Source organism: Cryptomeria japonica, chromosome 6 (genome assembly GCF_030272615.1).
Source record: "Cryptomeria japonica chromosome 6, Sugi_1.0, whole genome shotgun sequence".
In the NCBI taxonomy this organism is placed as follows: Eukaryota; Viridiplantae; Streptophyta; class Pinopsida; order Cupressales; family Cupressaceae; genus Cryptomeria; species Cryptomeria japonica.
The window spans coordinates 682,099,055-682,120,914 of NC_081410.1; the positions used below are offsets into that span (position 1 = coordinate 682,099,055).

Below are 21,860 nucleotides of genomic sequence, written 5' to 3' on the forward strand. Positions count from 1 at the left end.
ATCCTTTAAGCCTTTTTCATCCTACAAACAAGTGGATAATGAGTTAAAACTCTTATAATATTGAATAATACCTACTACCCCCTTTTGCCCTTATCAAATGCTTCCCTATGAGCACATTACATGAGTGTGTATGCATAAACTTGCACGTGAATTTACCTCCTTGAACTAGGATTATCCATAGCTTGGGCGCAAATGCTACCTTGGCCTACATAGTGGGTTTGAAGGGGGTGTGTGCATAAGTATGAGCGCACATAAAGAGGCTCTTTGCATTAATCAAGCCTTGAGCGGGTTTAGAGCCTCCTCATGTACAAGAAGGCCAGCTATGCATAAGGCCTTGTTGATCAAACACATAGAAATAAGGATTGAACTTTAATCCACACAATTTAATCTACCTCTCTACTTTGCAAGATCGAATCAGGTCTAAGTCTTAACATCCTCGATCTGATTTACAAGTCCTTGAGGTCTCAATTAAAGCTTTGAAGGGCTGATCACCATGCCTCACCTCTATTTCACCCCATCCTAGGCCTGATTTTCATTGTTTTAAGGTCTGTCTGAGTCTTGACATCCTTGATCTGATTTACACGTCGTTGAGGTCTGAATTAAAGCTTTGAAGGGCTGACCACCATGCCTCACCTCTATTTCACCCTTTCCTAGGCCTGATTTTCGTTGTTTTAAGGTCTGATTTTAGTGCCTTGAGGTCTAAATTTAACCTCCTTAAGATCGGATTTTGTCCCGTCACCCCTTCCATGGGCGCATATGCTAGGCAGCCCTGCAAAGAGGATTTTAAGTGTGGCTACGCAATATTTGCAAGTTGAACGCATTTGAGCTATAACCTTGCATGGCGGGTTTGAAACATGTCCTTGCATAGGTTTCTACATGAGACAAGGGGGTTACATCATAACTTAGTCCAATTTAGTCATGATTTCCTCTTGAGCGCATCTAGAGGGTTGGTATGTATTGAGCCTATTTAACACCTTGGGCTGCACAAAAGTTAAGATGGCATTGAGGAGTTGGGGTGCATAAAGGTTCAATCTGCAAAGTGGATTTGGAGACTTGTTGTGCACAATGGGAAGTGGGTGAATTCAATTTTTGGCTTGCACAACTTGGAGTGCTAGAGTGGGATTTAGAAATTACTTTACGCAAATGAATGCCTTGAGAGAGCTAAAACACTTAGACAACTTTTAGAGTTGCTCTCCTCTTGAGCGCATACAAGGTGGTGCCATGCAAAAGTTGTCATGTTAAGTGCATATAGAAGATAAGCATGCACAATATAAATGGATTGCATTAGGACTATAGCCTTGCACAAGTCATAACATATGGGTGCATTCTAAGGGGATGCTTGCACAAACTTAAGCCCATGACTTGAGCGCATTAAGAGACCATATGAGCACCCAAGTTGGGTTTTAGCATAATGCTTGCACAAAGACAGGAGCACACATAGAGAGTAAGCATGCACACATCATCCCTCTTGAGCGGGTTTAAGGCCCTTTGATGCACAACTCATGATAGTGGGCTTTGGGGTCCCATAAGCACCATTTGTGCAAGGCAAACTTGAGATGTTAATGAGCTCAATGACAAGCGGGTTTGAAATAGCCACGTGCAAAAAAAAGAGAATGTTGAGCGCACTAGGGCCGTAGACTTGCATAACATGCCTAGAGATAGCCCTAAGGCAACACATAGTCACTTTACACCACGTATGAGGTTGGATTGGAACCCTAGTCTAAGACAATAAACCATTCACAACATACCTCCTCCTGACCTTGCATAAATTTATACATGAAATAAGGGGGTTGACTCCAAACTTAAGCTAATTTCCACATTCTTCTCCCCTCAAATCTTGTATTAGTCAAACTCATATTTCATGACCCAAAGCAAGCAAACTTACCACTCCATGCCTGATACCTTGCTCCTATTGATATCCAACACCCTAACACTATTGACAACATTTGCAACTAAGCAACTTTGCAACATGACAACATGACCTCAAGATAAAATGAACAAAACCAACCTCCTCTCAAAAGAAAAGGTCAACAACTAGGACTATCGCCAAGCTTGAAGACGGCCTAACTAAGACACCTAAGCTAAGCAAAAAGTTGAGGGGTCCCCATTTGCAATGGGGCAATGTGTAAAAACATCACAACACTCGTTATAAAGGAGATGTAGATGCAAAGAAACTTCATTGCTTCCTACGCAACATCTTGTTGGAATCAATGAACACTGAGAGAGGGGGGTGAATCAGTGTTCTGCAACTTTTGATCTTATTAATTTGTCCTTTAATCCACTTAATGCAAATGAATAAGAAGAATAAACAAAGGCACAATCTACACAAAAGCACCACCAAAACACAAGATTTTTTACATGGAATATCCGGTCAAGGGAAAAACCACGGTGGGATCCTACCCATAGTAAAATGATACTCTGTTAAAAATATGTGTCAATGTTACATAGAAATGCCCATGCATTCAGGCACACTGCCTAGAGCTCATTGCTCAAATAAGAAACCCAAAAAGGCTACAACCTTTAGGGAAGGCTCACTGCCTTACAAAAGAGTTACAAAGGTAACATACATGAAAATAAACTATGAATTAGCATCTGCAAATGCCTAGAATAGTTCCGGTTAAGAACAAAACATTGTATCTTACTCAACTCTGTAGAACTTCTCTATTCTGATATTCTGCATCATACGAGAGCACAAGTCTTCACCTTGCGCACATGTAACTATGCACAATTGCTCATACACCACTTCCACACAACTACAGATCCCAAATATGATCAAGCCAATCGCTCTTTTATATCCGCATCATCAAATTAAGTCACCTTCATGTCGGCCTAAAAATGCATAACACGCAACATGAAGCGTGTTGCTCAAGTCAACTCAATTCGATTAAAACAACCATGCGGACCAAAACAAAATGTCCACACGCTTTCCACATGTCGGCTCATCAACCTCGAACACATAAACACTCACCAAAATCGATCCGCAAGATCCGCATAATGCATTTCCACACGTTACCACTGATAACCACTGTCTTTACCAAAAACCAAACTACCGGACCTTACCAACCAACACAAAACTTAACACTGGAGGCCACAAACCATGCGGACCAAAACAAAATGTCCACACGCTTTCCACATGTCGGCTCATCAACCTCGAACACATAAACACTCACCAAAATCGATCCGCAAGATCCGCATAATGCATTTCCACACGTTACCACTAATAACCACTGTCTTTACCAAAAACCAAACTACCGGACCTTACCAACCAGCACAAAACTTAACACTGGAGGCCACAAACCTAGAATAAGGTAAATTGCATATCCACAATACATCTCCCAGATCCGCAAAGAAAAATACTCAACCAAAATAATCCGCCAACCAAAACACTATACACTCTGTCGGATACACTGTTCTACTCATCGGACCTCACCAATACTTGATCAATCTTCCGGAATGATAAAAACACGAACTGCAGATGCCAAATCTGATATGAGTTGCCATCAATGACAACATCTCAACATACATGCAGTGTCTCTTGCCAACACATCTTGCATATTTTAGTATGCATAAACTTATTGAAGAACACAAATTTCATCAAAATAGCAAAAGAATATTTAATTTGAAAGCCATTGTAGTACTTTGGATTTGAAAAAAGTTTCTATTTGTCCTTGGAAGGAATTTGAGAACCTAATCAAAAAGCAATTTTATCTCATTTGTCACAAAGAAGAGAGGTTTATTAGGTAGCAGTTTTACAAGAAAAAACATAGATAGAGTGTGGACAAGTGTACCAATGAATTTAATACAAGGTCAATCCAAATGGATAAAGATATAGAAAAAGAATATATCTAAATGAGGAACAATGGTGGCTTTTATATCCATCTAAAGAGGCACATATTGGTGTCAAAGCCTAAAGAAAAATCGAGCATGGTCTCATGCTCACCATATCAAAAGCAGACGAGAAAAAGAGTTTGTCTACTCTAAAAATACAAGAACACTAAGGGGATTGAAAGGCCACTGCTAACTTGGTAGAGGGGAAGGTACACTTGGTATTTTTACAGCAACAAAAAGATTTCCTTAGAGGCAATGAAAAGCAAGATAAAGATGAGCATACTAATCTTTTTTGCATAAAAATTTAAATGAAGAAGCTCAAAGTAGATTGATTGTAAACTAGTAAGTATATTCCACTATGCGGCTCCTCATAACAGGGCCTAAGATAATGTTTGAATGCGAAAATAAATAAAAATAGTTCATCAATTGCATATTAGAGCATACAACAAACTACTTAAGTATATGCATACAACACTAAGAATGAGAAACTGGCAATATAACCCAGGGAAAATTCAGGAAAAGCTCCAGAAGAGTGAGGGTTTGTTCCTCCTCAAATCACTAACTCGTGAGCTATTACAATGGTTTCTTGTCTAAATAGAATTTTATGTAGAGTTCTTACCTACAATAGCAATTTCCTATGCCATACTAATTCTCTAATACTCTCACACTTGCTCAACCTACGCTACCCTCAAAGGTTCATAAGCTACCAACAAGAGGCATTTAAAACCAACACCTAATGGGCATTGATGGAAAATTCCCCCTACAATGGCCTTTCTTGAAGGTTATATAATAAGAAGAGTTTAAAAAGAGTTGAAAAAGGCTCAAGCATCATAGAAATTTAAAGAAATTTTTTCGATACATTTTAGAGTTCTCAAACCCTGTAAACATTGTCTTTATTGTTTCTGCAAATGTTAGACTAGAATCAAAACTGCTCAACATACCTAGGTCTGACAGACAATTTTGATTGCTGTCAAACTAGTGACAAGTGTACAACCACAGTTGAACCAGTCGTTTTATCCTTTTCCTCTGCCAAGCCCAATTCCCATGCGCAGTCAGATCCTTTAGTTAATCTTTCCTTTGCATTTTTCAACAAACAATTTCTGAAATTCAACTTACATGTCATTTCTCAACATTGAGCCTTCAAGGTGTGTTAAGCATAAGAGCTTATTAGCTTCAATGAAAACATTATGTGAGTAAATTGGCCCATATGATTAACTTATATTTGGACCACACCTTCCCAACTAGAAGGCTTTTGACCCTCCAAAATGGAGCACACTAGATGTGTACGATTCCCATTTTGGTTCTTCATGGCCTAGCCTCTTCAGACCAACCAACAGTTTTTGTCACAACCCCTTTGTTTATGCTTGTTGCTGATTAGCAGCAAAAACTACAAACACATTCAAAAATTTATGCAGTTGCTTTATCAACTACAGAAAATTCTTGCCACTAACATTAATCAACTTTCCTCCTTTTTGTGCACTTTCAAAGGAGATTTTTGAGCTACATTAGATTGTTGTCCTTGTGCATAAGGATATAGATTAACAAGCCCTCTCAGATTGATATTAAGACTCCCTATTTATTTCAATGTGATGTCCTCATCTTTAACCTTATATTAAGAAGCAATAAAACACTTATGTGATTAAGGGTGGCAGCCGTGAAAATACTTTCAATTAGCTAGTATTTAGGAATAACAAATTGTACAAAGTTCAAGTAGGTAGTTGTATATTTATAACATGAAAGGCATTATGGAAAATTATCTTATTCATATCAAGGATTCAAGTGAAGCATAGAACATAAGATATAGTGAAGACAAGAAAGCAGTACAGTGCCTAATCATAATGCATCCATCACACATGAAGAGCATTCATATCAATACTAACATTGCAACAATTGTCATGTTAACATATAGGAAGTATGCTGAAGATATAACATTACATAGATACTCATAGCATCGATCATAAAGGAAAGTCCTCTTCAATATCTCTATCAGACCAAGGAAGATGACAAAGACATCGTAAGCATCTATCAGTAATATCACTGTGATGATAAGATAGCAGAGAGAGCTTGATCAAGAATCATTTACCATCAGCAAAGTCGAATGATATCATCATCACAGAAGATCTATTGGCATACTAATCAGATGATAAGCATCAATCAAATAAACTTGGTGTCGATGTATTAATAGTCAGCAAAGCATATCGATTATCCTTCATTACCCATCGATTATTAACAAACTAATAAAAGAACAAGAAGATCAATCATCACTAGCATCGCCTTAAGGAAGAAGTTTACTATTCAAATGATTAGTCACAACCATTAATAAGACAGCGACTAAACATAGGTGATTTAAATGATTACGGATGGCAGCGATTAAGAGACAAACAACTAAGGTGAAGCAGCGATTTTCATGAACATTAGACAAGGGTAACAAATAATCATTAAGCATGAAGAGATACAATTTACATAACAAACCAATCTGCCTATGTTATGGAGAGATAAGATTAGGAAGAGACATGTCTCAGACATTCAAGAGATGCAACCCTTTTGATATTGCAAGATATGTAATGTATATCAAATCCATTCAATCAAGACATGTAATATATATCAAATCCATTCAATCTTATTTACTTCTACATCCTTATTGGATCGCTCAAGTGAGCATTGGCCTTTGGCAAATCAGGTTGCATACGATTAAGGAAAGAAATCAGGAAGAGCACCACCATTGCATATTTCTAAGGTTCAGATAAGGAATAGCAATATTATCACTATAAGTGATATTGAAGACAATTGCATACATTTAAGGAATAAGATCAGAAACAGCAATAACATCACTATATGCGATATTGAATATACTTGCATACTTGTATAGACGAATCAGAAATAGTAGTAACATCACTGTAAGCGATAGTGAATACATTTGCATACTTATAAAGATAGATCAGGCACAGAAAGACCCCTCGTCGCTATAAGCGAGAGAAGCAGATTGAAGCATATTTCTCAGTGCTGTATCAGATACAGCTATCAACTACATTAATTGTACAATTCATATTGTATATCAGAAGAGCAGATCCAATATATAGATCAGAAGTCATCTTTGCATAAATCAAATTGATGTATCAGAAATCGCAGTGATACTTTATCTTATTTATCATCATACTATAAGTGATATCATAATCTATCATTCTTAAGTAGCAGCAATTATCATTATTCTAAGTGTTATTAGAGTTTATTTTGGAAAGAAATCTCTTGCAATTGAACTTTTATAGAAAAAAGTGTCTTGCAATTGATTTAGAGTAAATTGTCTATTTATTCGTAAGAAACTAACATAAGGGGACATTACATTCAATAGGATACATCTTCTGGCACATCTTTATCCCTTTGGATAGTCCTTCAACAGAAATCACTAGTATGGTCTCGCATGTTTTGTCTTTTCTGTTGCTTATAAAATTGCCACTAAATATAACTCTCTTCTTGATGGCAAATGAGATAAAACTGCTTTCTAATTGACCTCTTACATTCATCCCAAGAACAAACGGGTGCTAATTTTCTTAATCTTCATAAAAAGCTAACAGAGTTTTACAGTTGGAAAGAAGAACAATTGAATGCACAGTAGTAGACAGAATATAGAACAAGGATAACATTGCAAATAGCAAGCCAAAATTAGAAGCATGTCAGATATGACCCTATTCTAGTTAATTTTTTAATATAAAAGAAAACTATTTTCCTTCACAAAGCTTATCTGTAAACTTCAGAACCGTATGCTGTTGCTGCTCATTTAATTTAAGGTTGTAACATATAAGTATGCATACGATTCAATATAGTAAACAATATCTAAGCACAATCTGCCATTAATTAAAAGCTAGCCAGACAGCTTGTCCTCTATAGCGTTCAGAAACTACCTGCCAAGAGCCTTTCCAAAATCAGAACAAAGTGATCGCACGTATGTTCCTTTTGAGCAAGTAGCTTTAAAAATTAAGTTTTGCCTGCAAAAATTGAAATAAAATGCATATTTATTCCCTTCTTTCCTAAAATGTCTCTCGAGATTGGTAGAAGATAGTAAACAGCAGAGGAGAGGTTTCAAGAAAAATACCAATATTTTAAAATATTTAATAACTCAAATTGTTAAGAACATTTTAACTAGAACAAACAAAACAACAAAAATGGAATAAAAATGCATTCTGAAACTCCATAACTAGACCAAACAAAACAACAAAAATGGAAGAGAAATGCATTCTGAAACTCCATATAAAAAATTATATACCAATATGCCTAGCTTGCTGGTAGAATATCTCTTTTAAAGCACCACTTGGAACACCAGAACCCCCATAAAATATGGGAAATGCACTCAGAAATAGTCTTGGGTATTCATACTCACCGATCATCTAAGCTTCTCTGTACATCAAATTTGTATATTGAAACTTTTCTTGGTGGAAGGTCTATTGTTTCTCCCCTCCTTGCTTTATCATACATCTTTTGCCCCCCAATCTTGCAGTACATATGCATTGCATGAAACATAGATACAATAAGAACACAGACAATCTTGTTAAGAAACAAAAACACATAGTTTCTTTTATCTTTGTAACACCAGCAACATAAGTAGGGCAAATCAATATTGAAAGGAAATATTGAATCTTTTCTCTGCCACGCACAAAACCAAAAGAAAAAACAGAAAGCTATGGCTGTGTTCTGAATATGTTGATTTACTACATAACCAGATAGTGATAAATTCACTGGAAATATGAAATATGCAAGAATAGAAATTGAAGAGTTGATGTCCTTAAGTGACAAAAAAGTGGTCAATTATATTGAAAGAAAGTCAGATCAGCATGCTGCATACAGTCAACAAGTGACAGTTTAGTGGCATCTCTCAAGAAAAATATGCGTAAGTCGTGTAAACTAATACAACAATTAAAGGAAAGACGAGACATGAGAAAGCAACTAATTAAATTATATCATTACATCAAAAAAAGAAAAACAAAGTTGATTTACAGTAAACTAAATTATATCACTATCTGGTCATGTTGATTTACTACATAACCAGATAGTGATAAATTCACTGGAAATATGAAATATGCAAGAATAAGCGTTGATGTCCTTAAGTGACAAAAAGTGGTCAATTATATTGAAAAAAATCAGATCAACATGCTGCATACAGTCAACAAGTGACATTTTAGTGCATCTCTCAAGAAAAATATATGTAAGTTGAGTAAACTAATACAACAATTAAAGGAAAGACAAGACATGAGAAAGCAGCTAATTAAATTATATCATTACATCAAAAAAAGAAAAACAAAGTGATTTGCGCAATTCACAATATGTCCCAGCAATTTTAGGCTCATTTTTCAACCAACCAACGAGATTAATCAATTGACCTTGAATAGCATTATTGTTTCATCCCACTCACAACCAAAAGAACAAAGCGATTACCAAAACTATACTATTTGTCAAAAACAGACAACAGTGTAGGAATCTCATGCAGAAAGACATGACCACATCTTGATAGCTGAAAACATGGGTAGAAATTATAATATCTTAAAATAAACACATTTTTGCTTAAGAAACAAAAACATGTAGCTTCTTTTATCTTTGAAGTATGGGCAACATAAGCAAATAAAATAAATATAAAAAGGAAATAGTAAATACTGAATACTTTCCCTTGCCACTCCCACACTAACAAAAGAAACAACAAAAAAAGGAAAGATGCAATTGTATGTTCGAAATATGATGAAGCACTGATTAGTACATGTCCATTTAATGATGGACTTATTGAAAACAGAAAATGTGCAAGAAAAGAAATTGAAATTTTGGTGTCCTTGAGTGACAAAAAATGGTCAAAGAGATTGAATTTCAGATCATCAACACAGATGCAGTCAATGAGAAGTAGTTCAATGGATATCTTCAGAAATAATAATTTAAGCTGAGTAAAAAAATACGAGGAAAGGAAAGATAAGACATAAGAAAGGGCCCAACTAATTTATATCATTAAATTAAAAGAAGCAAAAAAAGAGTATGATTTGAATGGTGCTCCATAAACCCCAGTTATGTTAGCCCAGTTTTCAACCAGTCAATAGGATCAACCAATTCACCTAACATTACACTTCATCGCACTCACAACTAAAAGAACAAAGCAATTCCCAAAACTCTCGTATTTGTCAAAAAACAGAATACAAACAGTGTGGGAATCTCATGCAGCAAAACTTGACTACACCTTGATAGCTGAAAACATTGGTGGAACTTGCCATATCTCGCCAAAAAATGACCTTGCAACTTTTTGAATATCCTCATCTTTAATGTGTTCCCAGGATTCCCTTTCAGTGACCTGTATGCATTCTGATTTTGTGTCACAATCTCAACCACAGTGCAGTAAACATCTATGATCTAAAACATGTACAACAGCCATTCAACTATCCAGATAATGGCAATTGTATCAGAAAAAAACACATAAGGAATTACAATGTGATACAACTCATCAAAGATCCACAGAAAAAAAAATAGACCTAGGTAAAGAACAGCAATCTTTTGTTCCACTTTTTATAGCTATAAAGTTAACTATGTCATTTGTGACAGTCTCATTTAGAAGGGATCTAGTAAGGCTCTATTAGCATCTCTTATGAGGTCGCCTAGCAACTCGTGTTGCAGGTGCCATCCTCATCTTTTTATGCAGAAAGTAAGCAAGCTCAAGTCCCTAGGCTACCTTACATGGGAGCCGACTAGAGCTTATGCAAGAGAGCGGTTCAATCATCAATGAGAATATTGAATAATCATTTCTACAAATCTCTAGGAAAAATTAATTACATTCTATAAATTATGGTAGAGAAGCATTTGACTACCTCCTCCAACTCATAAATCCAAAAAAGATAATCAACAAATTCATTAAAGTATCATCAATTAAGAACACCAAAATACTCTATCATAACCACATATGTTGAATTCTTGTAATATCTCGAACTGAAAATTTTCTGATATTTACAATTTCACATTGACCAATGCATGAAACGTTAACACATTTTGAGCACCAAGATCCCTATGTGTGCAAGGTGAAAATAAACATCGAGAGGATTAAAACTATTAGAAAATCGATATGCTTATTCTGGCAGCAAGCCTTCCAAATTAATTTCAAACTATTACTGAAAATGATTGAACCAGTTTTGGTGGCATACCTTCCAGAACAAATACAAATTCTAAATTTGGTGAAGAATCACACAGATTTACTTCAAATTTATAAATGTTGGAAATGAAATTTTCTAATGTTGTGGTGGCGTGGCCTTCCAGATTTACAATGCTGAAATCAGCTACAAGTCATATATTATTTCTCACAGTAAACCGGATGAAAAATTACAATGAAATATATTATTCCAATGAACTAAAACACTGATTATTAAATACAGAAATATTATATTAAAATCTGATTTAAAAACCAAATCAATGGCATACCCTGACTTGTACAGTTGCATTTAGAGGTGTATGACAGGTTACAATTGTTTACTCTCCTATCTAATAAAAATGAGTACTTGATAGCAAGGTATTGGCCACTATTAACTTAGTTGAACATCACCAAGACACATCGAGAGCACTCAAGGATCAACTTCAATAGGCTCGTGGAAAACAAGAGATCTATTCCATCATCCACATTGATGAGATGTAATGTCCCCTTTTTTATATGCCCTAGTTTTTATGCACTATTCAAGTGATGGTGTTTTTACGCACTATGCAATGCAGAATAAAATACCGAAGGCACTCTATCCTCTCTTGAATAAAGACTCTCAAATGCTGAAGATTTGCAAAGGATCACTTGAGATGACTTCAAGGTTCTCGATGTTAGGTCTTAACGTGTTGTATAGCTTCAATGGTATGATGTTTTTTGATGTTCCTGCGATCGGACTTATGTACTATCTTGATTCAATCTCAATAGTTATGACATTCTTCAAATGATGTTGCAATATCACTCCCTCTACTTCTACTGATTATTGATTTAAAAAAAAAAAGTAAAAAAGAGAGTAAGGTCTAGGAATGCTATTCTAAACTAGGAATGCAAGACAATGGACAATCTCAATTGAGCTCAACTAAGCTTTGCTTTGACATCTCATGAACATCTCGACAACACTAGTGCAATCTTCTAAGGGGTAGCTCAATGATTTTCAAATCACTAACTCAAACATAGACACCTTCAAAATGAAGCATATCAATGATTAATAGTAATTGAAGTTAAGCTTAAGCTGGATGATTCCAGTTGACCACACAAGGCAAGTTTGCTATCAACAAACTGCTAGTAGTATGGATAATGGAGCTTCACTTTCAATCATGCACATGCATCTTCCATTCATCTAAAATACTCAAAGCAAATCTATTTAATATTTTTTTTTTTTCTTTCTAGTTATAAACTCTCACAAAAGGTATGAAGAAACAAATAAATGTTCCAAAACTCAATAAGTCACCAACACTTCGATGATTTTATTAATTTCTGAAACATCAAACAACAATTCTTCAAAGTCTTCTAATTGATCTCTTAGTGTCTGATCTCTCTAATTTCTCATCTAAATTAGAAACAAATGAAATGAGATAAGCTTATATAGAGCTCTCAATTACAATGTATGGCCAAGATTGAACTGAAATGAAGGGCCCAAATTTTGCCACCTAAACCCTAATTAGGGTTTGTTATTACAAAATACCTAACTTATTGCAAAGCACTAAATGACAACCAATGGGAATATGACATTCATTTGGCACAAAATACGAGGAAAATCCTCCAATAGGAAAAATGATGCCACATAGGATCATAACAAACTTTCTTCTAGAATATTGTTGCCCTTATCCTTTTCTCTTTTTGCAAATTCAATGAATCAGGACGTCATAGATTCTATCTCAGTTATTGGAACTGTGGGTAGATTCTTCAATTGCTCTTCCAGGTAGTTGACTTCATCCAAGCTCAAAGCGAAGGTTTTATCCCAATCTGGTCCAAAGTCTCTAGTCTTGCTAGCAAGGATGGTGAATGAATGGATAGCATCTATCTGCTTCTGGGAAGGTATTCCATTTGGCTCGAAGAAGATAATTTTCACTTTGTCCATCACATCTTCTGCAACAATGTCAACTCCTTCATTCTTTCTTTTCTCAAGGATAATCTCAACCACTTCCAAGATCTTATCATGTATCAAATTGATTGCCTGATCAATTTGTGTGCACCTGTTTTAACGTTTTCGTACATTGCCCCATTGCAAATGGGGACCCCCATTTTTTTCGCTTTTAGGGTAGGCGTTTTGCTTAGGTTGCCTTGGTTTAGCAGTAGTTTCCTAGTTTTAGCCTTTGCTTATGAGAGGATGTCGGTCAGAATGTTGAAAGAATGTTAAAATGGTCCTAAGTGTCAAGTTGCATCGGTGTGTTGATCTATCCTTCTAAGTGTTCAGTTTCAATTTTGTCTTGAGGTTGCAACAAGTTTTAAATTTGACTGTAAATATGCCTAAGTGTTGCAAGTTAGTGATATTTTGTGCTTGAGGGCCAAAGAGTTCCTTTAGGGCAAATTTCCAATGGACCCTGATTTTCCTCAACTCAAAATCTTGATGGGTGGCGTTTTTCCCCCAACTGTCCTGATATTTGTTCTGATGGACCACCTTTTTCCACCAGGGGGCCCAAATTTTGTCTAAGTGTTGGAAATGATCCTAATGACCCATGTTTTTCCCCTGGAATGAAGTATGAACTTTAATGTGGATGAAATTGACTATCCAGATGAAGGTCGATATTCCCCCAAGTCAGTTTATGAGCAAGTTTGATGGATTTTAGTGCGGATAATTGTCTTGATGTGTGGCGAATTTCCCCAAGTGTGACTTATGATGATTTTTGATCTGGATAATCATCCAGATGGGGATCAATTTTCCCCAAAAGGTGAATTTTGGACTTGATGAGCAAAATGAAGAGACTTTTGATATGGATTTTTATCCAAATGGGAATCGATTTTCCCCAAGAGGCAATTAGGATGACTTGTGATGATTTTTCATGTGGATTTTTATCCAGCTATGGGGCAATTTCCCCAATTGGCTCAATTTTGATGAAAGTGAATCTGGTTGGAATTTAATCCTTGTGAACAATTATTTAGAGATCAACAACAATTATTTAATGATTTGCAATGATCATTTAATGATTAAAATATTTTCCCAAGGCAAATTGATTTTTCTAGGCAAGTTTAAAAGGCAAAGTTTTATCCCACATTGCTTGTGTGGTGAATTGACAAGGTACATGTAATGTCCCTTTCCCCTTAGCACTTGGACATTCACAAGGTTGGCTTATAATTGACCCTCGTAGGCCAAGAAGTTGATTAGAGGGTCGACTTAGCGGAGATTTGGTGGCTTCACATTTCATTTTATTTGGTCTTATGGCGATATAAGGGATAACACGTATCATGAGACATGTGCACTTTTAATAATAATGAAATAATATTTTAAAAAGTACATTTAAAATAACATGTGAAATAAAATAATAATAAAGTGTACCTACCCCAATCTTCTAGAAGGACTCTTATGATGAGTTATGAAAAGAATAAATAGAAGACGGGAATGGATGGTTGGGCATCAGTTTTTTGTTATCTTCTTGAATTGAGTTGTGGAGCCAAGGGTTGTCTGCAGAATTGGTCTTAGGGAACGATACCTCCCTTCAATCCACATAACTGAGGAGGTGGAAGATCCTCTAAAATGTTGCTTTGTGAGTGAGGAATATTCAGTTCTTCACATTGAGCTTATGAAGTTTTCATATCAGATTTAAGGAGTTTGCTTCAGACATTCATACGGCCACGACTTTGTTCTTTGGTCATAGTAGATGCATGCTTTCATATGTTTGAGGTCAGCGATCTTATCTAAGGAAGAGGGCGATGCTATTTGGTGTATTACGGAGGTGAATCGAATTAAGTTGCAGCTAGTTAACAGACTGAAGCAGACTATAACCATCCCACGATCTTGTTCATTCATCATCATTTGTGCATCGAATCACATGAAGGAGGACAGCGATTTCTTCTAAAGGGCAAAGCGATCTTCTTGATGATATTTAGAGAGAGTTTGGTGATAAGAGATGACCATACTTCAGTGTGTGATCAAGACGGACTTGTGCATTAATGAGCCCTTCGATTTGGGTCATATCTTCATGAATTGGCATTGATACATGTTGTTTAGTGAGACGTCTTCCTCTAGGATTGAGGACGATTAGCTAGGAGGAGATTTGGCACAGTAATCTGCAGTACACATTTACATCTCAGACATTCATATGCAGCAGCAGGGCTGAACCATGGAGTAGTTCGATTATGCACATTGGAGGCTCCCTGTTCTTGGATATTGCTTGATCCTTCATCACCTTACATGGGCGATTTATACCAGGTTCTAAGATATCACATCTTCATTGTATTCCCAGTAGTTTGCATGTATTCTTGGCTGTATTATATCCTCAGACAATCTGAAAATCAGTACTTAATGGCTAGGTGTTTGGAAACTTGTTGAATGAATGTAATGAGCCTATTTGATTCATGAATAAAGGAGTTATAGGGTTGTCCCTCATTTAGTCATTGTTATATGATGTTTGCCAACTGTTTGTCTTAATGACAGTCGTCTGTAATCTTTTATTTCTGCATACCATTCTATGCCATTGAATCAAATAATAGGAAATATAGTTGCATTATCATCCTAGATAGTAGTTCTATGTTTTGCAAGTCACCTTATGGTTGAAACAAAGGTTTATAATAACAAGACAAGTCTGAAGTACTTTGAACCAGTCATATGTCTCATATGCCAAGTATTTGACAAAATTCTCCAAGGGGCCAAGTTCTGAAATTTATATCAGAATTGGTGAAGGACACTACAGTAAAAACAAGTTTAAAAAAGCCCAGCCCAGCATGAAAATAATATCATAAGTGCTGATTGTGACAGTCAAGTGGCAGATTGGAGGCAAGTTAGAGGTTTTCCAGTTGGGCAATTTTGTCTGAGTGTCATTTTTGACACCATTTGTGAGCTGAGTTGCAGATTTGAAGAGTTGGTTTGCCCAATCAGACCTGGTCGTTGCCATTAGAGAGAGCTTCAACAAGTTTAATGGCTGATTAAGCCATGTTTATCGATTTTGGGAGGTGGCGCCATGACTGGGAAGGCCATGATTTTGTTTGTTGGCTGATTACTCCATCTTCTGGGGTTAGTTTATTGGTTTTGTTGAGCTCCATTGATGACTTGAAGCTACGAACACACTCAAATCTGAGTTAGACTCCATGGCTGGGCACTATTGTGGGTGATTTTAATCACCATTGTTGCTGATCATTGACTGAAATATGCATTCTCAAACCTGATTTTACATCTCCAGCCTAGGTGAATTTGTTGGGAGGCTATTTTGGGGTGGTTTGGAAGCATTTTCTGAATTACACCATTGCTGGTGTAGGTCTGAAACACTTGTTGCAAGTTGTTTTCAGACTAATTTTCACTTCCAGCTGTCCCCATACTTGGGAGATTTCACTTGTGCATCAAATTTAGTGAGTTTAAGGGACATTTCGCAAAGGTTTCGTTGCTGGTGCAGGTCTGAAACTTCATTTTCAGAGTTGTCTTCAGACTGAAACTTCATTTCCAGCCACATAGTTATGCCCAGGCATGGCCATTTTTGAACTTCGAAAGGTGAAACAAATCGAGTGTAAGTGCATGACATGGCTGTGACCACATCCAGCCCCTGATTTCCTTCATTTTCAGAGTGTCTTCAGAATTTTGGAGGCCATTTTCAGACATTGGAGGGCATATTCAGACTTCAATATCAGAAAATCGGACTTTAATACACCATTTTCTGAGTGTGTTTGGACCTGGGTATACTTTTTCAAGCTTCAAATCAGTCATTTTTTGAGTATACAAAGGTGTCTTCAGAAATCAGACCTGAGATTGCATCAAACACGCCATTTTCTGAGTTTACAAAGGTGTCTTCAGACGTATTTATTGCAATCAAACTTATCTTTAAGTCTGAAAATCAAGGTTTCTGAGGACAAATTTTCCAGATTTTGATCAAATCTTTTGTATTTTCCAGAATTTGTTTTACCTAATGTTGAATTTCTGATTTTCACGTGCTTACAAGTCTGAAAACTATTTGAAATCAGAACCTTGATTAATTCTAGAAAATTATTTGGACAAAGTGAGGAACATTTAAGTGTCCTGATGGAGTTCAAATTTCCACTCCATCAAATGATGATCCAATCGAACAAAATTTTCAAAGATAAGTCTGGATGAGGGTTGGATTTCCACTTGAGGACAGAATTATAAAGGAAGGGACAAATCAATTCAAGTGAAGATCAATGACAAAGTAGTCCCTATTGGCATCAAATTTCCACCATGTGAAGGAATGGATAGGGATGATGCGGATGTTTTGAGGATTGATCCGTCCGTATGCAGACGAATTTCCCACCAAGGTTGAAATCAAGTTTTTCCCATAGAGGTTTGATTCAATGTTTGTTTGTTTTGCAGGTCTGCTACAAGGAAGGAAAGCACAATGATCAAGGCTTGAGGTAAAGGAAGATGCATATTGCAAGGAAATTTAAACAATGCGGATAAGGAAGATCAACACTTCAAGGATTGGAAGAGGATTTCAAGACAAGGATTTCCAAAGGCAAAGATGAGGACTATCTCGAACATGAAGGAGACCTCACCTTGATGGCGAGCAAATGAAGGAAAGAAAGTTCAAGACATAAGCACAAAGGATTTCACATCAGGAAATCAGGAACTACATCAAGAAATTTCAAAGTCATAGAACGCTAAGGAGGAAATGGTCCAAGGAATTCCTTAACATAAGGATGGAATGCAAAGTATCAAAGGAATTCCAAATATCATGAGGAATGTTCAAGGACAAGTTAATCAAATCTACAAGGCAGGCTGAGGTGGCATCCCAGTCATCATTTGTCCAATCAAACGGGTACCAAGTCAGCATTCATTCAAGGAGGGAATAGGTGACATGTGGCATTACATCACATATTATTTATCTTACCTACCCTCATCTCTCATTGGTCAATGTAATGGTGGTTGTAACAAACCCTAATTAAGGTTTCTATCTTTTGATCTTGGCCATTGATCTTGAATCAATCTGAGTCGGTTATTGTAATGAGCTATCTATATAAGGTTCAGTGCTCTCATTTGTAAAGGTTAATAAGAATAGAATAGAATAGTTAGCATTAGAGGAGTAGAAGAGTAGATAGTAATTAGAAGTTAGGAGTAGAGTAGGAGGAGAAAAGGCAGAAATTGTTGCCAAGGCTTGTAAATGGATACACTACTTTCATTGAAGTTATGGTGAATTGTGGCATTCTTTTTACATGTTGCATGGTTTCTTGTTCTTTAACCTCATAGTTTAGATGAAGTTTATTGATCATGATGGAGAAGTGCAATGGTATTTGATGAATTCCTTGAGTGTTCATACTTTTGGTAGTTTGTTGATTGTAAGCTACTGTGCAAAGTTAGCCTAAACCTTATGATTATGGTTGCTAAGTTCAATTGTGGATGTTTACTCAAGTTGCGTCAATATTGGGTATTTGAATGAATGATCCTCAATATGAAAATCTTTCGACTCCTTAGAAGATTGCACTAACTTGGTGTAGTTGTTGCTTGTCTTGGCGAAGCCAAGTTATGTTTGGTGGAATTTGTCTATCAAAGAACCATCTATTATCTTCATTGTCCTTAGGATTAGATTAGATTCTCTAAATCCTTTCCTTTTGATCTTTCTTTGTTAGATGAGTTAGTCCCAAGTTCCAACAACATATTCAAGCATTCATGTACAACATAAGTCCCCTTGTGATTCCAGCAATATCACGTCAACCATTGAGCTTATCCACACGTCAAGACCTGGCATTTCGTAACCTTGGAGTTGTCTCATTTGATCGAGAAGCATAGCATTTGATAGACTTTGTTCAAAAGAGAATAAGATACCTTTGTATTTTATTATGTGTTTGTATGTGCATAGAAAACACATCAACAACACCCACCATTGATATCTTCAAAAATGAGTCTCCTCATGCAAGCAAGTTATACCACAACTGGAAATCAAGTGGTTGCCCATCCTTCAGTATCCCTTCACTTATCAATGTTTGTCTCAGTGTAGTCTTCATTACTTGCAATATAGAGATGGTGAAGTTTCTTGTGTAGACAAAGGCGTCATAAGCTACCTTGATCGCTTGGGTCCTCTCAAGAATCATCATAGCCTTATCAAATATCCTTACTAACTCCCTTATGAATGCCTTTTCCCTTCTAAAAGTCTTGGTGATCCAAGCATCCATCAATTGTGATGAGGCCTTCATCTTTTCAAAATCATCAGCTGCATTTGGAGGAGGTAGCAATGATAGTGAAGCTAATGAATCATGTTGCCTTAGTGGAACCTTGAGTTGTTGGAGGTAGCCTTGAGTTGTTGGAGGTAGCCTTTCAATATGTTGTTCTCTTTCTCTAACTTGCTATTCTTCTCAACTTCCAATTTAAACATATCATGAACTGTTTTCACCATATCATTCATTTCTTCCAATGCTTGATCAGTGGTGGGAGGACCTAGATTGATGGTCTCCAAATCAAACTCTGTTGTTGTAATCTCATCTTCTAGCTTGTCTACTCTGCGAATGGCAACTTGAATGATCCTAGATCCTTCTTCATCTCTTGTCATTTTTGAGATCCTGGTGGTTGCCCTCTTCTCATGTTCTTGATCTCTATCTAGGTAGCTACCTAGATCAAATGGATCCTATTCTTCTTCTAAAATCACCTTCTTTGACAATCTTTCCCTTAGCCAAGCAGGTATGTCGATCTCTCCTCTTCAACTTGTATCTCATTCAAATTCTGCTCTTGTGGAGGAGATGTAACTTCCTATTCTTCATCATATTCAATGTTCACATATGTATCACTGCCTGCTTTATCATTGACTGGCTTGGGTGAAGCTACTTTGTCTTGGACCATCTGCTATTTTCCCTTATCGCTCATTCCATGATCAATACCAGTTCCACTACTTGATTCGCTTCTACTTGATGTCTAGATGAAGTACTAGAGGAAGGACGAGGTGCGTGACTTGACTTGAGTTTCTTCTTCGGATGTTCTTCCTCATTAACTTCCTTTTGTCGGGATCCTTTGGAATGAGATGATTGAGCGGCACTCTCACTATGACTCTCGCTTTCCCTTTCATCATCAGAAGATTCGACTTCTACCATCCTTTGAAATGTCACTTGGATGCCTTTATCTTGCAACATATATGTTTGTGCTTCTACCCATCGATTGGTGTTGATCAAGACTATCCTCATGAGTTCTATCAAATCTGTAATCTCAACATCAACCCAATTGACCTTTACTTTTGTATCCTTTTCTTTCTCATAGATTGGCAAGAGGCGTCTTCCACTATCATGTGCTTGATCAACAACATCGAAAACCTTAGTTGCTCTGATAATCTCAATAGGCAGCCTTGAAAACATCTTCCTTCTGATCTACAAATCATCTGGTGCATTCATGAAATGATCTTCTAATTACAACCGATGCCCATGCTTCTTTCCACTTGTCTTTTGAATGTTGTAATGAGAATCAAAGTTATCTCTTGAAATATATGGTTGAAGGTGTAAAGACATCAACTCTTCATCTATTTTCTCCACTGTTTGCAAGGATGGGCAAACTTCCAAAGACTTTCCTAATGAAATAGGGAAAGGAACCTTTGCTTTCAATTTGTTCTTTTGTACCTTGTTGTATGCTACCAACTGTCTCACCAATTCAAGCAGTATCAGTTTGTTTGTAGGATACCTCGGTAACATAAGAGGTGGCCACAAGCATCCTTGGACTCTTATATAAGTGAATTTAGGAAACTGAATGAATCATGCACCGAACTTTTCTACTAACTCTTGTGATTCTAGGGATAGCCTTTGATGAATACCACCTTGCAATGTTCTTGTGATGTGCATAGTGAAGGCATCATTCGCCCTCCTGTAATGTGTCTGATTGAGGTAATGCAACTGTGTATGAATCACAGGCTCTCAATTGTCCTAATCTAGTACCAATCGGTCCTCTGTATGTTAATCCTACATATTGATAGGCCCAGGTGAGTCAGTATATGATGTATGAGCCCATGTAGAATGTCTTCGTTCGCTCAAGCCTTTTGAGTTGCAAATCAATATTGCTATTGATGATCTTTGCCCAATTGATCCTCTCTTTTCCCAATGACACAATCTCCATTAAGTAGAACATCTAAACCTTGGAATGAAAGGCCTACGGGATCTCAAAGACTCGGCTAAGGAGTGTGATTAGATCACCAAACTCCTCCCTGAAATTGATCTTGTGAAACTTGCCTGGAAGCTTAGATCGTGCCCTATTCTTCAATAGCCAATACTTGTTAACTATTTCTTGACATTTGTCTAGATCACCATCATAAACTATCTTTGAACTATCAATACTCTTGTATATCATGTTCTTGAATTGAGGTATATGAAATGCCTCGCTGATTGCTTCTTCGGAAAGGTAGGCAATCTCTCTTCCATCAAGTGTCACAATTGTTGTTGGGAATAATCATTATGTTATGTTGTTATATTATGTTTATGTTGTCGTCGGTAATAATGAGTTACGGCAGTCAATTAATTAGTCGTCCTAAAGGGCAATTGGACGCGACGGTTGGTCGCATCCCTTCGGGTATTATATATTGCATACCGTTCCTTCTTAGTATCATCAGAATAGTGGTATCAAATGTGATGTTATGGCACTTGATGTGTATGGACTGTTGAATTAATACAGAGACTGGTTATTTAATATATTTCCATTATGTTATGTGCATTTACTTTCTGCATTTAATCGTTTACCCATATGTGACAAACAACAATCACTCTCCTATTTGGATCATAGTGTCTGGCACATTCAATGATGAGTTCATTGCATTGCACTGCCAAAGGGAAGCCTGTCGCCTTCACAATACCGCTATCTATCATTGATGTGGCGAATCCTGTTGGTTTGGTGGTGTAGAGCGAGCTTTGAAACCTCTTCATATCAATCTGACCTAGATTGGGATCACCTACATTGCCCCAATATGATGTGATCTTGGACTCCATA

At 36.7% G+C, this 21,860-nt stretch overlaps 1 protein-coding gene across 6 annotated transcripts in view; it reads right to left on the bottom strand.

Moving 5' to 3' along the window:
* The window catches only part of LOC131031427 (uncharacterized), a 187,872-nt gene that overhangs the window by 62,697 nt on the left and 103,315 nt on the right, over positions 1-21,860 (bottom strand). For 4 of the 6 annotated variants that reach the window (XM_057962543.2, XM_057962545.2, XM_057962544.1 and 1 more), the window contains exons 5-7: positions 10,037-10,147; positions 8,204-8,313; positions 7,728-7,811 (exon numbers count right to left, since the gene is read on the bottom strand). In XM_057962543.2, coding sequence (XP_057818526.1) covers positions 7,728-7,811; positions 8,204-8,313; positions 10,037-10,147 — 305 coding nt within the window. The remainder of the gene's footprint in view (positions 1-7,727; positions 7,812-8,203; positions 8,314-10,036; positions 10,148-21,860) is intronic. The other 2 variants (XM_057962547.2, XM_057962548.1) reach the window with 1 other exon arrangement.